The 17,316-nt window shown below is 41.9% G+C and overlaps 1 protein-coding gene across 1 annotated transcript; it reads left to right on the plus strand.

The window, feature by feature from the left end:
* Nucleotides 1-2,773: 2,773 nt before the first annotated feature.
* LOC106609390 (putative polypeptide N-acetylgalactosaminyltransferase 8) lies at nt 2,774-17,275 on the plus strand. Its single transcript, XM_045722065.2, has 12 exons — nt 2,774-2,921; nt 3,474-3,751; nt 7,142-7,388; nt 7,752-7,918; nt 8,050-8,233; nt 8,314-8,511; nt 8,708-8,822; nt 8,990-9,175; nt 9,520-9,657; nt 9,820-9,915; nt 10,070-10,234; nt 10,359-17,275. Exons 2-12 carry the CDS (start codon nt 3,556-3,558, stop codon nt 10,491-10,493), a joined length of 1,827 nt encoding a protein of 608 aa, XP_045578021.2. The 5' UTR covers nt 2,774-2,921; nt 3,474-3,555; the 3' UTR covers nt 10,494-17,275.
* The last annotated feature ends 41 nt before the right edge of the window (nt 17,276-17,316 follow it).

Genomic DNA, 17,316 nt, shown 5'->3' on the forward strand with positions numbered 1-17,316 from the left:
GTTGCCCCTTAAATACATTTTTACAGTTGTTGTTTAGCTAGCCAAACAATTTTATCCATATTAGCATAAACCTAACCTCACTCCAAATGTACTTTCACATACAGCTTGCGTAAGAAAAGTTAGAGGAGTTACTTTCAACTATTCAATTTTATTTAGCTAGTCTACCCCAATGAGTATGGAAGCTGATCAATGTGTAAATGTGTTGAAATGATAGTCACTGAAGTGGACATGGCTTGTTTCCAAATTTAAGCAGGGTACAAAGAGGTAGGCATCTGAATGGTAGAATTGTTCTCACTGAGTTGCATTACCTATCATATGTGACCAACCTCCTCGATTCGGTCTTATGTAGCAACATTTGAAATTGTCTTTTTTACATTGGATAAAAGTAGAGACTCAGAGCTACAGAATGGTATATCATACGCTGCAGTTGAGGGACAGGTGTGTGCCTTTCCATATAGACAGCTGTGTGCCTTTCCAAATAATGCCCAATCAATTGAATTTACCACAGGTGGACTCCAATCAAGTTGTAGAAACATCTCAAGGAAAATCAATAGAAGCAGGATGCTCCTGAGCTCAATTTCGAATCTCACAGCAAAGGATCTGAATACTTATGTAATTAAGGTATTTCTTTTAATAAATTTGCAAAAACATGTTTTTGCTTTGTCATTATGGGGTATTGTGTGTAGATTGATGAGAAAAAAAATGTTAAAATACATTTTAGAATAAGGCTGTAATGTAACAAAATTTGGAAAAAGTAAAGGGGTCTGAATACTTTCCAAATGCACTGTATTAATCTTGAACAGGATTATTTATTTTGGATGCAATCTGAATAGAATTGATGGAAAGAGAGAAAGATTGGGAGACTCTGCATTGATCTGAAGCAACAATATAGGAGTTTTAATACTCTGCAACTGCAATAAAAAAAACATCTTTACAATTACAAAATAAGGTGATTCTGAAAGCCAGATGGAGATGTGTAAATTAGACACGCAGTCTGTCTTTATATTACTGTAGCATAGACTATGCTGCAGAAAATGTAGGTCTACCTGCCACAATTAAAAAGGTTTCCATGATGAGATGATGGGTCTACATACTGAGATTGGCGGTCGGTCCCCACCCTAAGTGTTGATGATTCTTCATGCAGTGACCAGAGAGAAGGCCGTAGAGAATCCAGATTTAGACGTTGCATTGTCAGGCCCTGACTATAGAGAGCCCTTGGTTCTCTATGGTGTTTAGGTCAGAGCGTGACTAGGGGGGTGTTCTAGTCATTTTATTTCTATGTTGGTGAGTTGTATGGTTCCCAATTAGAGGCAGCTGGTAATCGTTGCCTCTAATTGGGGATCATATTTAGGAAGCCCTTTCTCCCACCTGCTTTGTGGGATATTGTTTTGTGTTGTGCATGTTGCACCGCGTAGTTCACATTTAGTTGTTTGTTTATTGTTTAAGTTTCACTTTGCATTAAATATGTGGAACTCAACTCACGCTGCGCCTTGGTCCGTCTTTCATCACGAGCGTGACATGCATATCGTTTAACAGTTCCATTTCACATCATGATGTTTATAGAAATAATTTACTATTATTTAAAAGGGAGTGGTTTTGGGGAGTAAATATCAATAACTGGGTTCCCGCCATTCAACCCCAGTCTACACCTATTAAGCATCATGCACACCCTCTTAAGCCTTAACCCCACCCCATCACATGTGAGGCCATGTGAATCCTGAGTAAGGTAGGGAAAGGGGGATAGCTGGTCACAATGCCTTCAACTGAAATGTGTCTTCTGCATTTAACCCAACCCCTCTGAATCAGAGAGGTTGCCTTACTCGACATCCACGTCTACGGCACCCAGGGAACAGTGGGTTAACTGCCTTGCTCAGGGGCAGAACGACAGATTTTTACCTTGTCGGCTTGGGAATTCAATCCAGCAACCTTTTGGTTACTGGCCCAACGCTCTAACCACTAGGCTACCTGCCGCCCGAGGTAGAATATTATTATTGACCAATTTCTCACAAAAGGGGGTGGTTACTGAAGTATAATTTCAACCACACAATATAACTGAATAAAATAAAACATATTTTTTACATTTCTAGCTGGAATTTTCAACACAATTTCAACATATACATAGTTTTGATGATTATGTGGAAATCAGATGATTGATGTAGCAACCTGTTAGTCAGGTTAAGTCAATGTATTTAAGTTAAAGTTTTACCCTAATTTCAATGTTTACAACGCTGGTTGAAATGAGATGGAAAGGAATGGTTGATGACTTTTTTCAAATCCAATGTATTTTCCACGTTGATTCCACATCATAATACGTTGAAAAATGACGTTGAAACAACGTTGATTCAACCAGTGTGTGCTCAGTAGGTAGCGACTGTATCTAGAGTTTCAGTTAACATAAGAGGAACTTTATTGTCCCCAAACTGAAAAACCCTACAGTGCTGATGTTTTATTGAATCAATGGGAATTAGTTATATTATGATGAGTACTAACAGACAATGTGGCATTTACCTGGTTTGAGATGACGCCTACTTCCAGGCCCTGTTTCCTTTGCATATTCATGCCCAATATGTTGGGTGTTGAACAGTACGGCATTCAGAATGTTTTCGTCCACTTCAGTGCCCACCTGGTCTGCGCAAATATGCATGTTTGATGTATCTCATAATAGCCTAGTTAATCATAGTTGATATATCTTTCAGGACAAAGGGCTATAAAGTTACAAGGTAAACATTCATGGGCCAAAGGCAAACATAAGTGACTGCGCTTCAATGCACTTTTCCTCAGAAAAGCGCACTGTGTTTTATACATTATGTATATGACAAGTCACATCGACCCAAACTCCAGGACCAGAGACAGTGAGTGATTGACAGCCTAGGGGAGGCGAGTGGCGAGAAACTCACAACCACTGAGTGCCAGCCAGCCAGGTATGGTGCACCTCAGCTACAGTATAATGGGAATATTTAAAACGACTAAAGTTCATATTTAATTTAGAATGATCAACACAATGTTTAGCATATTTGAAGTTTGTGTAACAAACGTGATGTCCAGTGTTCTGTTTGTAACACTTGGGTTGATGGTCACTAGACTAGAGGCTGTATGTTATGGACTAAACTCATAACTGCTGATAAGGTTGACGCCAGACTGGAGGTACAAGGACAGAGGATACACTGATTATTATTATATTGTGTGAAACAATGTGATTCTGTAGCAGCTGACAAAGTTACTGCCTTCTGTTTAGACTTCCTACAAGCCTCTCAGGCTGTTGTTTACAGAACAGGTGTATGCTGATTAGGATATAAGGGCATTCCCAGAGAAGGCCAGTTAGATGTGTTCTCTGCTTCTGGGCTGGAGTTTCTTCCCTGTTGCAACTTGTAATAAACCAAATAGATTTTTGATTGACTATCCTCGACTGCTCTTCTCCTTTGTTCACTTCGCCTTTGTTCAATTTCTATTACATCACCCCACCCTCCTTTCAGGCGAACCTGAATCTCAGTGAGAGAGTGAGAGAGGAAGGCCATCCTGTTTGTATCCCCAGGCTGAGCACTCACACGCAGAGGGATGATGAGGCTAGGCTGGGTTCGAGGGCTGACCCCTTTGTTGGCCATGGCTGCTGGAATACTCTACATCACATCCATTAAGTGGGAGGTTCATTCTCATGGGGAGAGACTGCAGAGGGCCCATCAGAATGACTCGTCCAGGGGCCAGGACATACTCAAGAGGCTGGAAAAGATGGAGGCTCACATCGAGAAGCTGTGTAAGTCTCAATCTCCTTCATTTAACTGTGACTTACCTGGAAGGGAAATGGCAGTAGCTCTGTCCACGTACTTTATCTGGACTACAGTCTGCCACTGTTCTAGATGGTAGGGCAGATTTAGAGGATTTGAGAACACATTAGAATCTAGCCTAAACCTACATGTAGAGTTGATCCCAGAATGTTATTTCACACTTCACAGTGATGATTGTAAAAGGGAATTTGTACCCAGTTAATTAAAGTGTTGAAATAAACTAATAAAGGATTAAATAAAATATGCCCATAATAATTTTAGATTGTTCTTTAATCCTGTATACTGTTGCTTGCTGAACAACATTTGTTACATTTTGATCTACCAACTTCTGTGTGCCAAAGTTTACCACAATGTTTACAATAAAAAAAATGTAAACTTTTTTTTTACATCAGTTACTTCAAGGTAATTCTCCAAGGCAGATCAAACATTGTTAATCAACTTTTAAAAAACACAAGCAAACAGTGACTGAAGCTCCTAACCAACTGTGGTCCCGTGTGGCTCAGTTGGTAGAGCATGGTGTTTGCAACGCCAGGGTTGTGGGTTCGATTCCCAAAGGGACCGGTACGGGGGGGGGGAAAAAATGTATGAAATGTATGCATTCACTACTGTAAGTCGGTCTGGATAAGAGCGTCTGCTAAATGACTAAAATGCAACTGTGCTATTTTGTTCGTTGTTTGTAACTTATTTTGTACATAATGTTGCTGCTACCGTCTCTTATGACCGAAAATAACTTTTGGACATCAGAACAGTGATTACTCACCTCAAACTGAACTAAGATTTTTTTCTGTAACAAGTCTGACTCGAAGGATGTACTGCTTTCTCGGGAACGAGCCCAAATCCCAGTAATTTGTGTGAAGAAAAGGAGAAAAAGGGGGCCGAGGTCGACCAGCCTTCTGTGAATTTGTAGGCGAGTGAGTAAACCTCCACTACCATCTGTTCTATTGGCCAACGTGCAATCATTGGAAAACAAAATGGATGATATACAATCAAGACTCTCCTACCAACAGGGCGTTAAAAACTGTAATATCTTATGTTTCACCAAGTCATGGCTGAACGACGACACGGATAATATAGAGCTGGTGGGATTTTCCATGCATCGGCAGGACAGAGAACCTACGTCTGGTAAGACGAGGGGCAGCGGTGTGTGTCTTTTTGTCAATAACTGCTGGTGCGCGATATCTAATATTAAATAAGTCTCAAGGAATTGCTCACCTGAGGTAGAGAACCTTATGATAAGCTGTAGACCACACTATCTACTAAGAGAGTTCTCATTATTCATAACCATCTATTTACCACCACAAACCGATGCTGGCACTAAGACCGCACTCAACGAGCAGTATAAGGCCATAAGTAAACTAGAAATTGCTCATCCAGAAGCGGCGCTCCTAGTGGCCGGGGACTTTAATGCAGGCAAACTTAAATCCGTTTTACCTCATTTCTACTAGCATGTCACATGTGCAACCAGAGGGAAAAGAACTCTAGACCACCTTTACTCCACACACAGAGCCGCATACAAAGCTCTCACTCACCCTCCATTTGGAAAATCTGACCATAATTCTATCCTCCTGATTCCTGTTTACAAGCACAAACTAAAGCAGGAAGCACCAGTGACTTGCTCAATACGGAAGTGGTCAGATGACGCAAATGCTACACTACAGGACTGTTTTGCGAGCACAGACTGGATTATGTTCCGGGATTCATCCAATGGCATTGAGGAGTATACCACCTCAGTCATCGGCTTCATCAATAAGTGCATTGACGACGTCGTACCCACAGTGACCGTACGTACATATCCCAACCAGAAGCCATGGATTAAAAGGCAACATCTGCATCGAGCTAAAGGCTAGAGCTGCCGCTTTCAAGGAGCGGGACACTAATAAGACGAACCATCAAACAGGCAAAGCGTCGATACAGGATTAAGATTGAATCCTACTACACCAGCTTTGACGCTCGTCAGATGTGGCAGGGCTTGAAAACTATTACGGACTACAAAGGGAAACCCAGCCGTGAGCTGCCCAGTGACGCGAGCCTACCAGACGAGCTAAATGCATTTTATAATAACACCTCCCTCTGCAACTGGATCCTGGACTTTCTGACGGGCCGCCCCCAGGTGGTAAGGGTAGGCAACAACACATCTGCCATGCTTATCCTCAACACAGGCACCCCTCGGGGGTGCGTGCCTAGTCCCCTACTGAACTCCCTGTTCACCCACGACTGCGTAGCCAAACACGACTCCAACACCATCATTAAGTTTGCTGACGATACAACAGGGGTAGGCCTAATTACCGACAATGAGACAGCCTATAGGGAGGAGGTCAGAGACCTGGCAGTGTGGTGCCAGTACAACAACCTCTCCCTCAATGTGAGGAAGACAAAAGAGCTGATCGTGGACTACATCAACAGGGCTGTAGTGGAGCGGGTCGAGAGGTTCAAGTTCCTTGGTGTCCACATCAACAACGAACTACCATTGTCCAAACACACCAAGAGAGTCGTGAAGAGGGCACGACAACACCATTTCCCCCTCAGGAGACCGAAAAGATTGTCACATTGGCATAGGTCTCCAGATCATCCAAAATTTCTACAGCTGCACCATCGAGAGCATCCTGACCGGTTGCATCACCACCTGGTATGGCAAATTCTCGGCATCTGACCATAAGGCGCTAAAGAGGGTAGTGAGTATGGCCCAGTACATCACTGGGGCGAAGCTTTCTGCCGTCCACCTATATACTAGGTGGTGTCAGAGGAAAGACCAAAAAATTGGCAAAGACTCCAGTCACCCAAGTCAAAGACTGTTCTCTCTACTACCGCACGGCGGCGCCAAGTCTAGGACCAAAAGACTCCTTAACAGCTTCTACACCCAAGCCATAAGACTGCTAAACAATTAATCAAATGACCACCCAGACTATTTACATTGACCCCCCCCCCCATTTGTTTTTACACTGCTGCTACTCACTGTTTATTATTTATGCATAGTCACTTTATCCCTACCTACATGTACAAATTACCTCGACTAACCTGTACATTCACTCGGTACCGGTATCTCCTGTATAAAGCCTCGTTACTGCTATTTTACTGTTACCTTTTATTATTTTTTACTTTAGTTCATTTGGTAAATATTTTCTTAACTCTTTCTTGAACTGCATTGTTGGTTATTAAGGGCTTGTTAGTAAGCATTTCATGGTAAGTTTGTACCTGTTGTATTCATACCTGTTGTATTCGGCGCATGTAACAAATAAAGTTTGATTTGATTTTAAATGAGATCATGCTCTGTTTGTATCAAAAGGAGTGACTTATGTTGATTCTGGCAGCCTTAACACATTTATTACAATGTGATGAACAGATGTCATCTGTGTCCACAGTGAAGACAATCAACGACGGGAGCAGTCTGAAAGAGGGGCAGGCTGTGAAGGCTCCCGAGGTCAAGAAGGAGAGGAAGGTGGTGAAGAAGGTGTACCCCAACTCAGCTCTGTTCACAAGCTGGGGTGATGAGCTCTCAGAGGAGGAGCAGAAAGAGGCAGAGGGTCTGTTTCAGATGTATGGATACAACGCCTTCCTGAGTGACAGACTACCCCTGAACAGGGAACTCCCTGATACTCGCGATCCTAAGTAAATAATTTTCCTCATCTCAATAATTCCATCTCCAGCACTGTGAATTCAATTTGAGCAATCATGAACTTAGAACTAGAAGGTTCTACCTGTAAAACGATGATTCTAGCAATTTTTATCATGTATTCTTTTAAACTCAACAACATGGATTGGGGTGTTTAGAGTACTATATAGGTAGAAAACATTGAACAGAACAAGGCTATGTCAATAAATACATTTTGATAAAAATGCAGATAGAACCTTACAATTCAAAGCTCTCGCAATTACATTGAAGTTGACAATAACTTGAAGAGTGAAACAGCAGCTTTGGTGAAGTGAATGAATGATATGAGGTGGACCAAATGTATTTGTTGTGCCTGTTAGGTGTGCTAAGCACCAGTATCCCCATGACCTGCCCACCATCAGCGTGGTGTTGATCTACTTGGACGAGGCCCTGTCAATCATCAAGAGAGCCGTCCGCAGCATCATAGACAAGACCCCCCAACGCCTGCTCAAAGACATTATACTGGTGGATGACCACAGCTCCAATGGTTTGCCTAATTGGTCAATGCTCTCCGCATAGAAACATTTGAAATTATATTTGTTAACATTTAGATTGAAAGTAGGTGTGGCTTTCAACTTTCGTTGGGTACCACTGATTTGCAAGTGTCTGCTTTCACAGAGGATCTAAAGGAGAAGTTGGATGCTTACATCAGCTTCATCCATGAAGAGCGTCCAGGCCTGGTGAAGAGAAAGAGACACTCAGAGCAGCTCGGTCTCACACAGGCCCGCCTCTCAGGGTGGAGGGAAGCTACAGGAGATGTGGTGGCCATCTTGGATGCCCACATAGAGGTCCATGTGGAATGGTAGTGTAAATGAAATATCTCAGTGAGACTTTTTGAATCCCCCCCAACATGGTGTTTTGACTCTGTGTTTGTGTGAACAGGGCGGAGCCTCTGTTAACGCGGATAAAGGAGGACCGCACGTTGGTGTTGACACCGGTGTTTGATAAAGTCAATTTCGATGACTTGATCGTCACACGTTATGGGCCTTCTGCAGATGCCTTTGACTGGGCCCTGTGGTGTATGTATGAGTCCTTCAGACCTGAGTGGTATGCCTTGAAAGACGAGTCACAGCCAGGAAAGTGAGTTGTTCGTGATTTCATCATCGGATGATAGTCCAGTTTCACAAATCTGTTTGAATAGGAAAGCACAGCATTGGGAGGAAAATATGACCTAATATTTACACCTGGATTATTAGTTTGCGTTATCTATTCATTAAAATGAATGTCACTTCTCCCAATGTGGAAATGACCATGATTTGTACTGTATGTTTGTCAGGAGCCCCTCCATTATGGGCATACTAGTGGTTGATCGCCTGTTCTTTGGGGAAATTGGTGCTCTGGATGGTGGTATGAAGATCTATGGAGGTGAAAATGTTGAACTGGGCATCCGGGTAAGCCCCTCTGCTACAGTTTCTAAATGAAAGTTTGAAATCAAAGCAGACTTTTTGTTCTTGAGTTATTCAGTTTGAACAAACCAATCTACATCCAACATCCAGACACTTCAGTCCATATCTATAAACTCTTCCTTCTCTTTTCTCTTGGTGTTTGGTGTGTCTAGGTGTGGCTTTGTGGTGGAAGTGTCGAGGTCATACCTTGTTCTAAAATAGCCCACATCGAGAGGGCGCATAAACCCTATCTCCCCGACCTGAGCATTACAATGAAGAGGAATGCTCTGAGAGTGGCTGAGGTCTGGATGGATGACTACAAACATAATGTCAACATTGCCTGGAACATCCCACTGAAGGTACTGTACACAACAAACCATTCAAAAAAGTAGGTTTAGTTCAGCTGCTTATATAGAATAGCAATGATTGCTGTTTTGCATGCCTTGAGTTTGAAAATAAGTAGACTAGACAGTCAATATTATAAAAAAATTGTCTATTTCTCAATGCCATAATAAAGATCATAGGATCTATATAAAATTATGGCGGTAAGCAAAAGTGGATAATAGGTGGATTGCTCACATGGCCTGTGTTTCTGATTTAGAAATCTTCCTCTTTTTTTGAAATTAAATATGAGTATTCACATACCTGCTGCGCCTTGGTCTTCTCTCCATGACAACGTTTGTTACACTCTTTCTCACCACAGGATCATGGCATAGACATTGGGGATGTTTCAGAGAGGAAGAAGTTGAGAGAGAGACTGAACTGCAAACCCTTCCAGTGGTATCTGGATAACGTGTATCCCATGTTAGACCCCCTGGGTGACTTGCTTGCTTATGGAGCTGTGAGTGATACTAAAATGTTACAGTTGTTCTGGAACTTTTTCCTCACCAACTGTGTTTAGTGGCATGCATGGCATCCTATTTTCAATAGGATGCAGGGTCATAATTCAGGATAGGAATCTGCACTTTTATAACCGTTTAATCTCTCTACATAAAATCAACAGCTGGTCAATGACCAGAAGACGGATCTCTGTATAGATCAAGGCCCAGTTCCGGGGAACACACCTGTTTTATATGGATGCCATTATTTTGGTCCACAGGTTTGTAGAAACATTGCTTAATATCTTAGAATTTAACTACTTTTATAATTTGATTTATCCCATGGCAGACTTGGGATTCAATCCATGCCACAATGCAAAGTACTGTCAATACCACAGACTCAGAAAAGCCTAAATATCTATACTCTCTGTCCAGAACTGTTATTATCGAGCCAGTGGGGAGATCTACATTGGAGGCATCAAGTCTCACAAGTACAACAGTAATCGCTGTCTGGTGGACACCGGCAGTCGAACCCCAGGACTGTATGAGTGCAAGGTGGCCAAGCAGAAGGGATTCCACATGCTCTGGGAATTTCAACAGGTAAGCACTCTAACATGATTTAGGGAAGTTGATGCTTATAAATTGTTGGAAACAACAGAGATGTCTGACTCTTGTTTTTAATTATTGTGATGCTGTACAGTAGAATGTTTGCTGTGTTTGACAGGGAAAAGCCATCCAGAACAGACAGACAAAGAGATGTCTGGAGATTGCCCCAGGGGAGGACACTTACTACCAGCTCATCATTCAGGAGTGCAGTGGGCAGCACTGGAACATACAGAATCTGATTACAGACTTCTGATACACTGAGATAGGCCTACCAGAGACAATACAAGTGGGAAGGTGGTATTTACCACATACGACTGGTAAAGGTCCACCTGAACTTCCCTCCAACTGGTAATTACTAGTGGGAAACTCATCTATCATCCCTGAGCTCCGACTTCTCCCACATGCTGACCTCTCACTTCACCTACTAAGGAAATTACCTTTTAAACAGCATTATCAGCAGTTAAATGCAACAACAAAACATTCTTTACAAAAATCTAAATATGTTTTTGAACACTATAATTTAACAAACATGATAGCTGTACTCATAGCTTATGGTTGACGCAACTTGTTGGCCATTAGCCAATCAACGTTTCTCAATGAGTTCAAAGCACGTGTTAAAGTGGTAATTACCACCTTCCCACTTTGTTATGATCACAGCATTATCATCATGCTTCGAAAATCCTATCTTAGTCAGCAGTGAGATGACTGTGATCTTAGCGAGCTGTTGGTTGTACACATTGGCGACTCGTCATTCATGGCAGGTGTTTTGTGCCCCCCTGTTTAGCTAAACAATATAACATATACAGTACCCATCAAAGGTTTGGACACACCTACTCTTTCAAGGGTTTTTCTTTATTTTTACTTTTTTCTACATTGTAGAATAATAGTGAAGACATCAAAACTATGAAATAACACATATGGAATCATGTAGTAACCAAAAAACTGTTAAACAAATCAAAATATATTTTATATTTGAGATTCTTCAAAGTAGCCACCCACCCTTTGCCTTGATGACGGCTTTGCACACTCTTGGCTAGGCTACCTGCCGTCATACCTGCCACCCTTCTCATCATCCTTTCCACTACCAAGGATGTCATCAAGGTAACACTGTGACCTAGGGAGGTCAGGCTCAAAACCTGATCAATGGCCCTTTGGAACAAGACAGGTGCCGACATGATTCCAAAAGGCAAGTGGTGGTATCTGTAGAGTCCCATGTGGGTAGTGATGGTGAGGTACTTTTGTGACTCTTCATCTACATGCATCTTAAGGAAGGCATTGCTGAATTTCTTTCCACCAGCCGACCCTGCGCATAGTTCCTGGATAATCAGAAGTGGGTATTGTTTCACCATCAGTACAGGATTAATGGTCCCCTTGAAATCTCCACACAGATGACCAGAGCCATCACGCTTGATCACGTGGACTAAAGGTGTGGCCCACTCACTGTGTGGGACCGTCCCTAGGATTCCAATATTGACCAGCCATTGTATGTCAGAATCCACCTTCAGTTTGATGGCATAATTCTGGAACTTTTCTGGCCTTCATGAACTTTGGCTGAGAGACTGGCTTGAGCTGTAGTTTCACTGAAATCTTGTTCATACTTCTCAGTTCATCCTTAAAAACAGCTTCATGTCGAGTCAGCACAGCTGACAACCCTGTTTCTTCAACTGACACTGCATTTAACTTCATCCAGACAAATCTTTTCAAACCATGGCTGGCCCATCAGCGCTTTGACCACATAGATGGGGAGTACAGGCTTTTTGGCAGTTTAGTTCCACCAGCACAGGACCTCTGCTTTTTTTTTATTGGCTGTCCTCCCAATGGTGTTGTGACACCGTTGGCTGTAGAGTCTCCTTTAACTGTCAATACCTTGATCGGTAGCTCCTCTACAGTCTCTGTGTCCCTGTTGCTTGACTGGTCCTGCTTTACAGCATGCAGGTGTTTCTTCTTGGGGTGCAGCTGGCTGTGTTTCATTTTCCAGAGATTTCATAATAGCTATCCTTTGCTGGTTTCTCTCTATTTCTTTTACAAGCTCGCTAAATGTGTCCTTTCTTTTCACAATGGCGACATGTCAGCTCCTTTGCCCAGCATTCATATGGGTGATGACCCTGCTTTCCATGGTGCCCCCTTTTTCTATCCTGCACTGCTGCTGCACTGTGCACTCTTGATACAGCCCCCAGCTGTTGTGCATATTTTGCAGCTAGCTCCATTGATTCAGTGAGTAGGCACTTCTGTATTGCCTCACGCATTAAGCCACACACAAGCCGATCGAGTGTCATTCAGTGTTGCATTAAACTCAGTGTTCAGTTAGTCGCTTTAGTACTGCAACATTATGGACAATGGATTCACCCTCCTCTTGGTACAATTGTGAAACCTGAATCTCTCTATGATTACAAGTGGGTTGGGGCAAAAATGTCCTTCCAAGGTTTTCACAATGTCCACAAATGACTGGTCACCTGGTTTCTCTGTCTGGACCAAGCTCCTTAGCGAGCTAAAAGCTTCAGCTCCCATCACACTAAGGAACGTTGACACTTTAACTGAATCTTTAATGCCATTGACTGTCACAAAAAATCCAAAACATGCCAGGTAAGGACTCTATTGATCCACTGTTTACTCAAACTAACCAAGTGCTCCACTTAGAGGCATTTTATCACCGTCCTTTTTTTTGTGATCAATTTTATTTTTCACAATATACAACGGCAGATTAACATACAATACAACTATTTACATACTGTCACGAGTCAATTATTTGAGTGCACAATATGACATTGACAAAAAGGAAGTAGAGCTTACAATAAAACATATTCTACATTATTCTCAGAAAAGAAAATGTCATCCATCGACTCCCCTACCATGTAGGTCCATTGCTTGGTTAAGAGTTGTTGATATCTGATAAGTTTTTGCATAATACATCCAATGCCTCAACTGTATTTGCCTGAGCTTTGTTATCATGGCCACTGATCGCTCTATACAAACAATATCTTGAAAATATGATAACCATGTTCGAAGGGAGAGGATTGTAGGGGTAATCCAAGCACAAAGGATAACCATTTTTGCTGCTGTTAACCCTGCGTAAATGATTATTTTCTGAACCAGTTGCAATACAAGTGAAGAGTCATCATTCAACAAATATAAAGGTGAAACTTTGTTCACAGGGAAACCCATCATTTTTGTAAGGAAATCTGAAACATGTGACCAGAACTGGGACACCACAGGACATTCCCAAAACATGTGCATTAGTGTTCCAACAGCATTCATACGGCATCTATCACACATTGGAATTGGAATCAGCTTAATCTTAAAACGTCTAAATGGGGTTGCATAACTTCTATGTATAAACGTATAATGTATAAACTGATGTGCTGGGTTTTTAGAAGTAACAAATACATTTTCCCAAATGGTATCCCAATTCAGGTCGTGCCCCAATCCCTGCATTTCGCGGTTCCATGCTAGAGAGACACCCAATGTAGCGCATTTAACAGTCAGCAGGCAATCATAAGTGGCAGAGACCATTTTAGAAGTTAATAAAGGGTCTATCCATGTAAGCATTATGTGGGATGTTACCAGGGCATCCCATGGTACACCATACGTTTTTAACGAAGATCTTAACTGTAGGTAAAGGAACCATGAAAAGCCTGGAAGTTAATATATTTGTTTGAGGTCCTTGAAAGGTATCACCCTTCCTTATTGTTTTTCACGGTTGATAGTAAATTCATTTTACTAGTTTACTTTCTCCTCCTGTTTTCACTCTTTACAATTTTGTCCGTGATGTTGTTCTACTTGACGGAGTTCGATTAAGCTGCCCCAGGTTGAACCAGGCTTTGGCCCGTCACGTGACCGGGTGAAGACGGTGCGGGAGGCGCTCCCTGCTCAAATCGGTAATCTGTGCCGCTAGTTCACATTGATCAACAATGCAGCATGGTGCATTACTCCACGTGCTAAAACTACGTCACTTTTGTTTGGCGCCCGGGGCAATAATCGAATCCCCTCCTTGTTAGCTAACTAACTTTTACTTTCTGTCTCCGTTTTCTATTTTTATTCACTCGTCGTCATGCAGGGGAAAAGGCTGCATTAATCCATCTAAACCACGTTGGCAGTTTCTTTGTTGTATCTTGACTCTTCAAATGAACTTTAAACTCGCTCAGTAATGGGGACGGAGACGAAGAAATACTTGTAGATGCAATGAGTGCTTTACTGAAAAGTTGTGTTACTTACATTACTTAAGGAAGTACCTCTAACAACCGACTTTCATCGAGCTTAGAGTTAGAACTATGAATGCAGAAACCCACATAACGTTAAATACTTTGTCCAATTCTTAACAGAGCAAAGCCCAGGTAAAAAGTCAGTGTAGAAAATTCCTCGCCCATTTCCTGACTGACATATCGACCAATCACCAGTCACCTCCATTTCCATGTTCCTGCAAGAGTGGGACTTCTTCTTCTTCTGTGGTTTTTAAATAGCGGTTGGCAACCAAAAGTTGCATTACTGCCACCAACTGGACAGGGTTGAAAAATAAAAAATAAATACAAATCCATAAGTGATGGGGGAAAACTAACTTAATCCACACAACTAAAAATACTACATAAATAAAAGTCCCACTTCTTCCTTCCTTCAAATCTCCATATACCTCCCTTCTGTGCTCTGGGGCCTGAGAGGGTGGTACGGCACGTGACAATACTCCATGCAACTCCTCCGCTGAGAAGTCCTTCAGTCCTTTCTGCCGCATACACAATGATGTCTATTTTCCTGGACTTCCTCTCCACTTTGGCAGTACAATTAACCACCATAGCTATAAATGCTACAAAGTCCACCTTCTTGACGTGCAACATTTCTGGATCCTTCTGGTGAGAGGCAACCCCTGCCGCCTGCAGAGAAGCCCTATCCACCACCATGAACTCTTCAGGACCACTCAATCCCTCAACCCTTCTCACTGCTGCTGCATATGAGATGCTCTGACTAGCCCTGACTCGAGCCACCTCTTTCACCTTCACCCTCGTCGGACACTTCAAAGCCGTTCCTTCATGGTTCCCACCACAATTTCAACACTCCACATTCTCCTCACTTCTACAACACATTAAATTATCACCTCCACAACTAGGACATCACGGTTTTTCCCCTCTTCAAAACACTTTCCACATGTCCAAACACTTTACAGTTATCACACCTCATCAGTCTTTGGATAAACCCTCTAACACAGTAATTCATGTAAACCAACTTCACCTGGGTATGTAAGGACTGCATTTCAAGAAACAAAAACACTTTCTTTCCGTTCACCACATGATTCATCCGCTGAGCATCAATCACTCCCGGGATACTTTTAATTTCTTCTAAATCGACTTCCCACGGCACGTCAGATACTACCCCCTTAAAACCTCTTAGTGACCCCTTAACACGCGAATATCGTTAGCGGGATTGATTTGACAACAGCCAGTGAAATAGCACAGCGCCAAATTCAAAAAACAAAAATCTCATAATTCAAATTTCTCACACGTACAAGTATTATACATAATTTTAAAGATAAGATTCTCGTTAATCTAACCACAGTGTCCGATTTCAAAAAGGCTTTACGGCGAAAGCAAAACATTAGATTATGTTAGCACATCACCTAAACAAGAAAAGCCAAACAGCCATTTTCCAAGTAAGGAGAGGTGTCACAAAAACCAGAAATACAGCTAAAATTAATAACTAACCTTTGATGATCTTCATCAGATGACACTTCCAGGACTCAATGTTACACAATACATGCATGTTTTGTTTGATAAAGTACATATTTATATCCAAAACCCCCATTTTACATTGGCGCGTGATGTTCAGAAAATGTTTTGCCACCAAAACCCTCCGGTGATTTTGCAGAGAGCCACATCAATTTACCGAAATACTCATCATAAACGTTGATAAAATATTCAACAGTTAATGAAAGAATTATAGATAAACGTCTCCTTAATGCAACCGCTGTGTCAGATTTAAAAAAAAGGTTCACGGCGAAAGCACACGTTTGCAATAGTCTGAGTATGGCACTCAGAAAACAACCGCAAGCCAAGCAGAAACCCGCCATCTTGGAGTCAAGAAAACTCAGAAAAAGTATTATAAATATTCACTTACCTTTGATGATCTTCATCAGAATGCACACCCAGGAATCCCAGTTCAACAATAAAATGTTCGTTTTGTTCGATACACTTCATCTTTATGTCCAAATACCTCCATGTTGTTCGTGTGTTAGGTTCACTATTCCAGGCGAGCGCTTGCTAGCTCCAGATGAAAAGTCCAAAAAGTTATACTACAGTTTGTAGAATCATGTCAAACGATGTATAGCATCAATCTTTAGGATGTTTTTAACATAAAACTTCAATAAAATTCCAACCGGACGATTCCATTCTCTTTAGGAATAAATATGAAGTCAGCTCGCTCCCAAGCCTGAACTCGTGCCTTATCCTGGGACACCTGTTTCCAGAAGCTCTTGTTGGCTGTCTGTTCACAGTAAAAGCCTGAAACAACGTTCTAAAGACTGTTGACATCTAGTGGAAGCCTTAGGAAGTGCAACATGACCCCGTAAACACTACAAATTCAATAGAAATCCACTTGAAAAACTACAAGCCTCAGATTTCCCACTTCCTGTTTGGATTTTTCTCAGGTTTTTGCCTGCCATATGAGTTCTGTTATACTCACAGACATCATTCAAACAGTTTTAGAAACTTCAGAGTGTTTTCTATCCAAATCTACTAATAAAATTCATATTCTAGTTTCTGGGCCAGAAACTAGAATATGCATGTCCTACCTTCTGGGTCTGAGAACCAGGCATTTTACTCTGGGCACGTTTTTCATCCGGACGTGAAAATACTGCCCCCTATCCCTAAGAGGATTTATTAAGAGGTGCCCTGCTCCGAAGAGCAACGCATGACACAGCAACCTTCTCGAAAGGGGTGAGACCCAACACACACTTCTTCTGTTCCTCAGAAGTATACTGAACAAAAATATAAACGCATCATGTAAAGTGTTGGTCCCATGTTTCATGAGCTGAAATAAAAGATCCAAAAAATGTTCCACTGGAGAGCTCTTCTTTGTCTACACCTATTCAGCAT

The sequence above is a fragment of the Salmo salar genome, chromosome 07 (genome assembly GCF_965601325.2).
Source record: "Salmo salar chromosome 07, fSalSal1, whole genome shotgun sequence".
Lineage (NCBI taxonomy): Eukaryota > Metazoa > Chordata > Actinopteri > Salmoniformes > Salmonidae > Salmo > Salmo salar.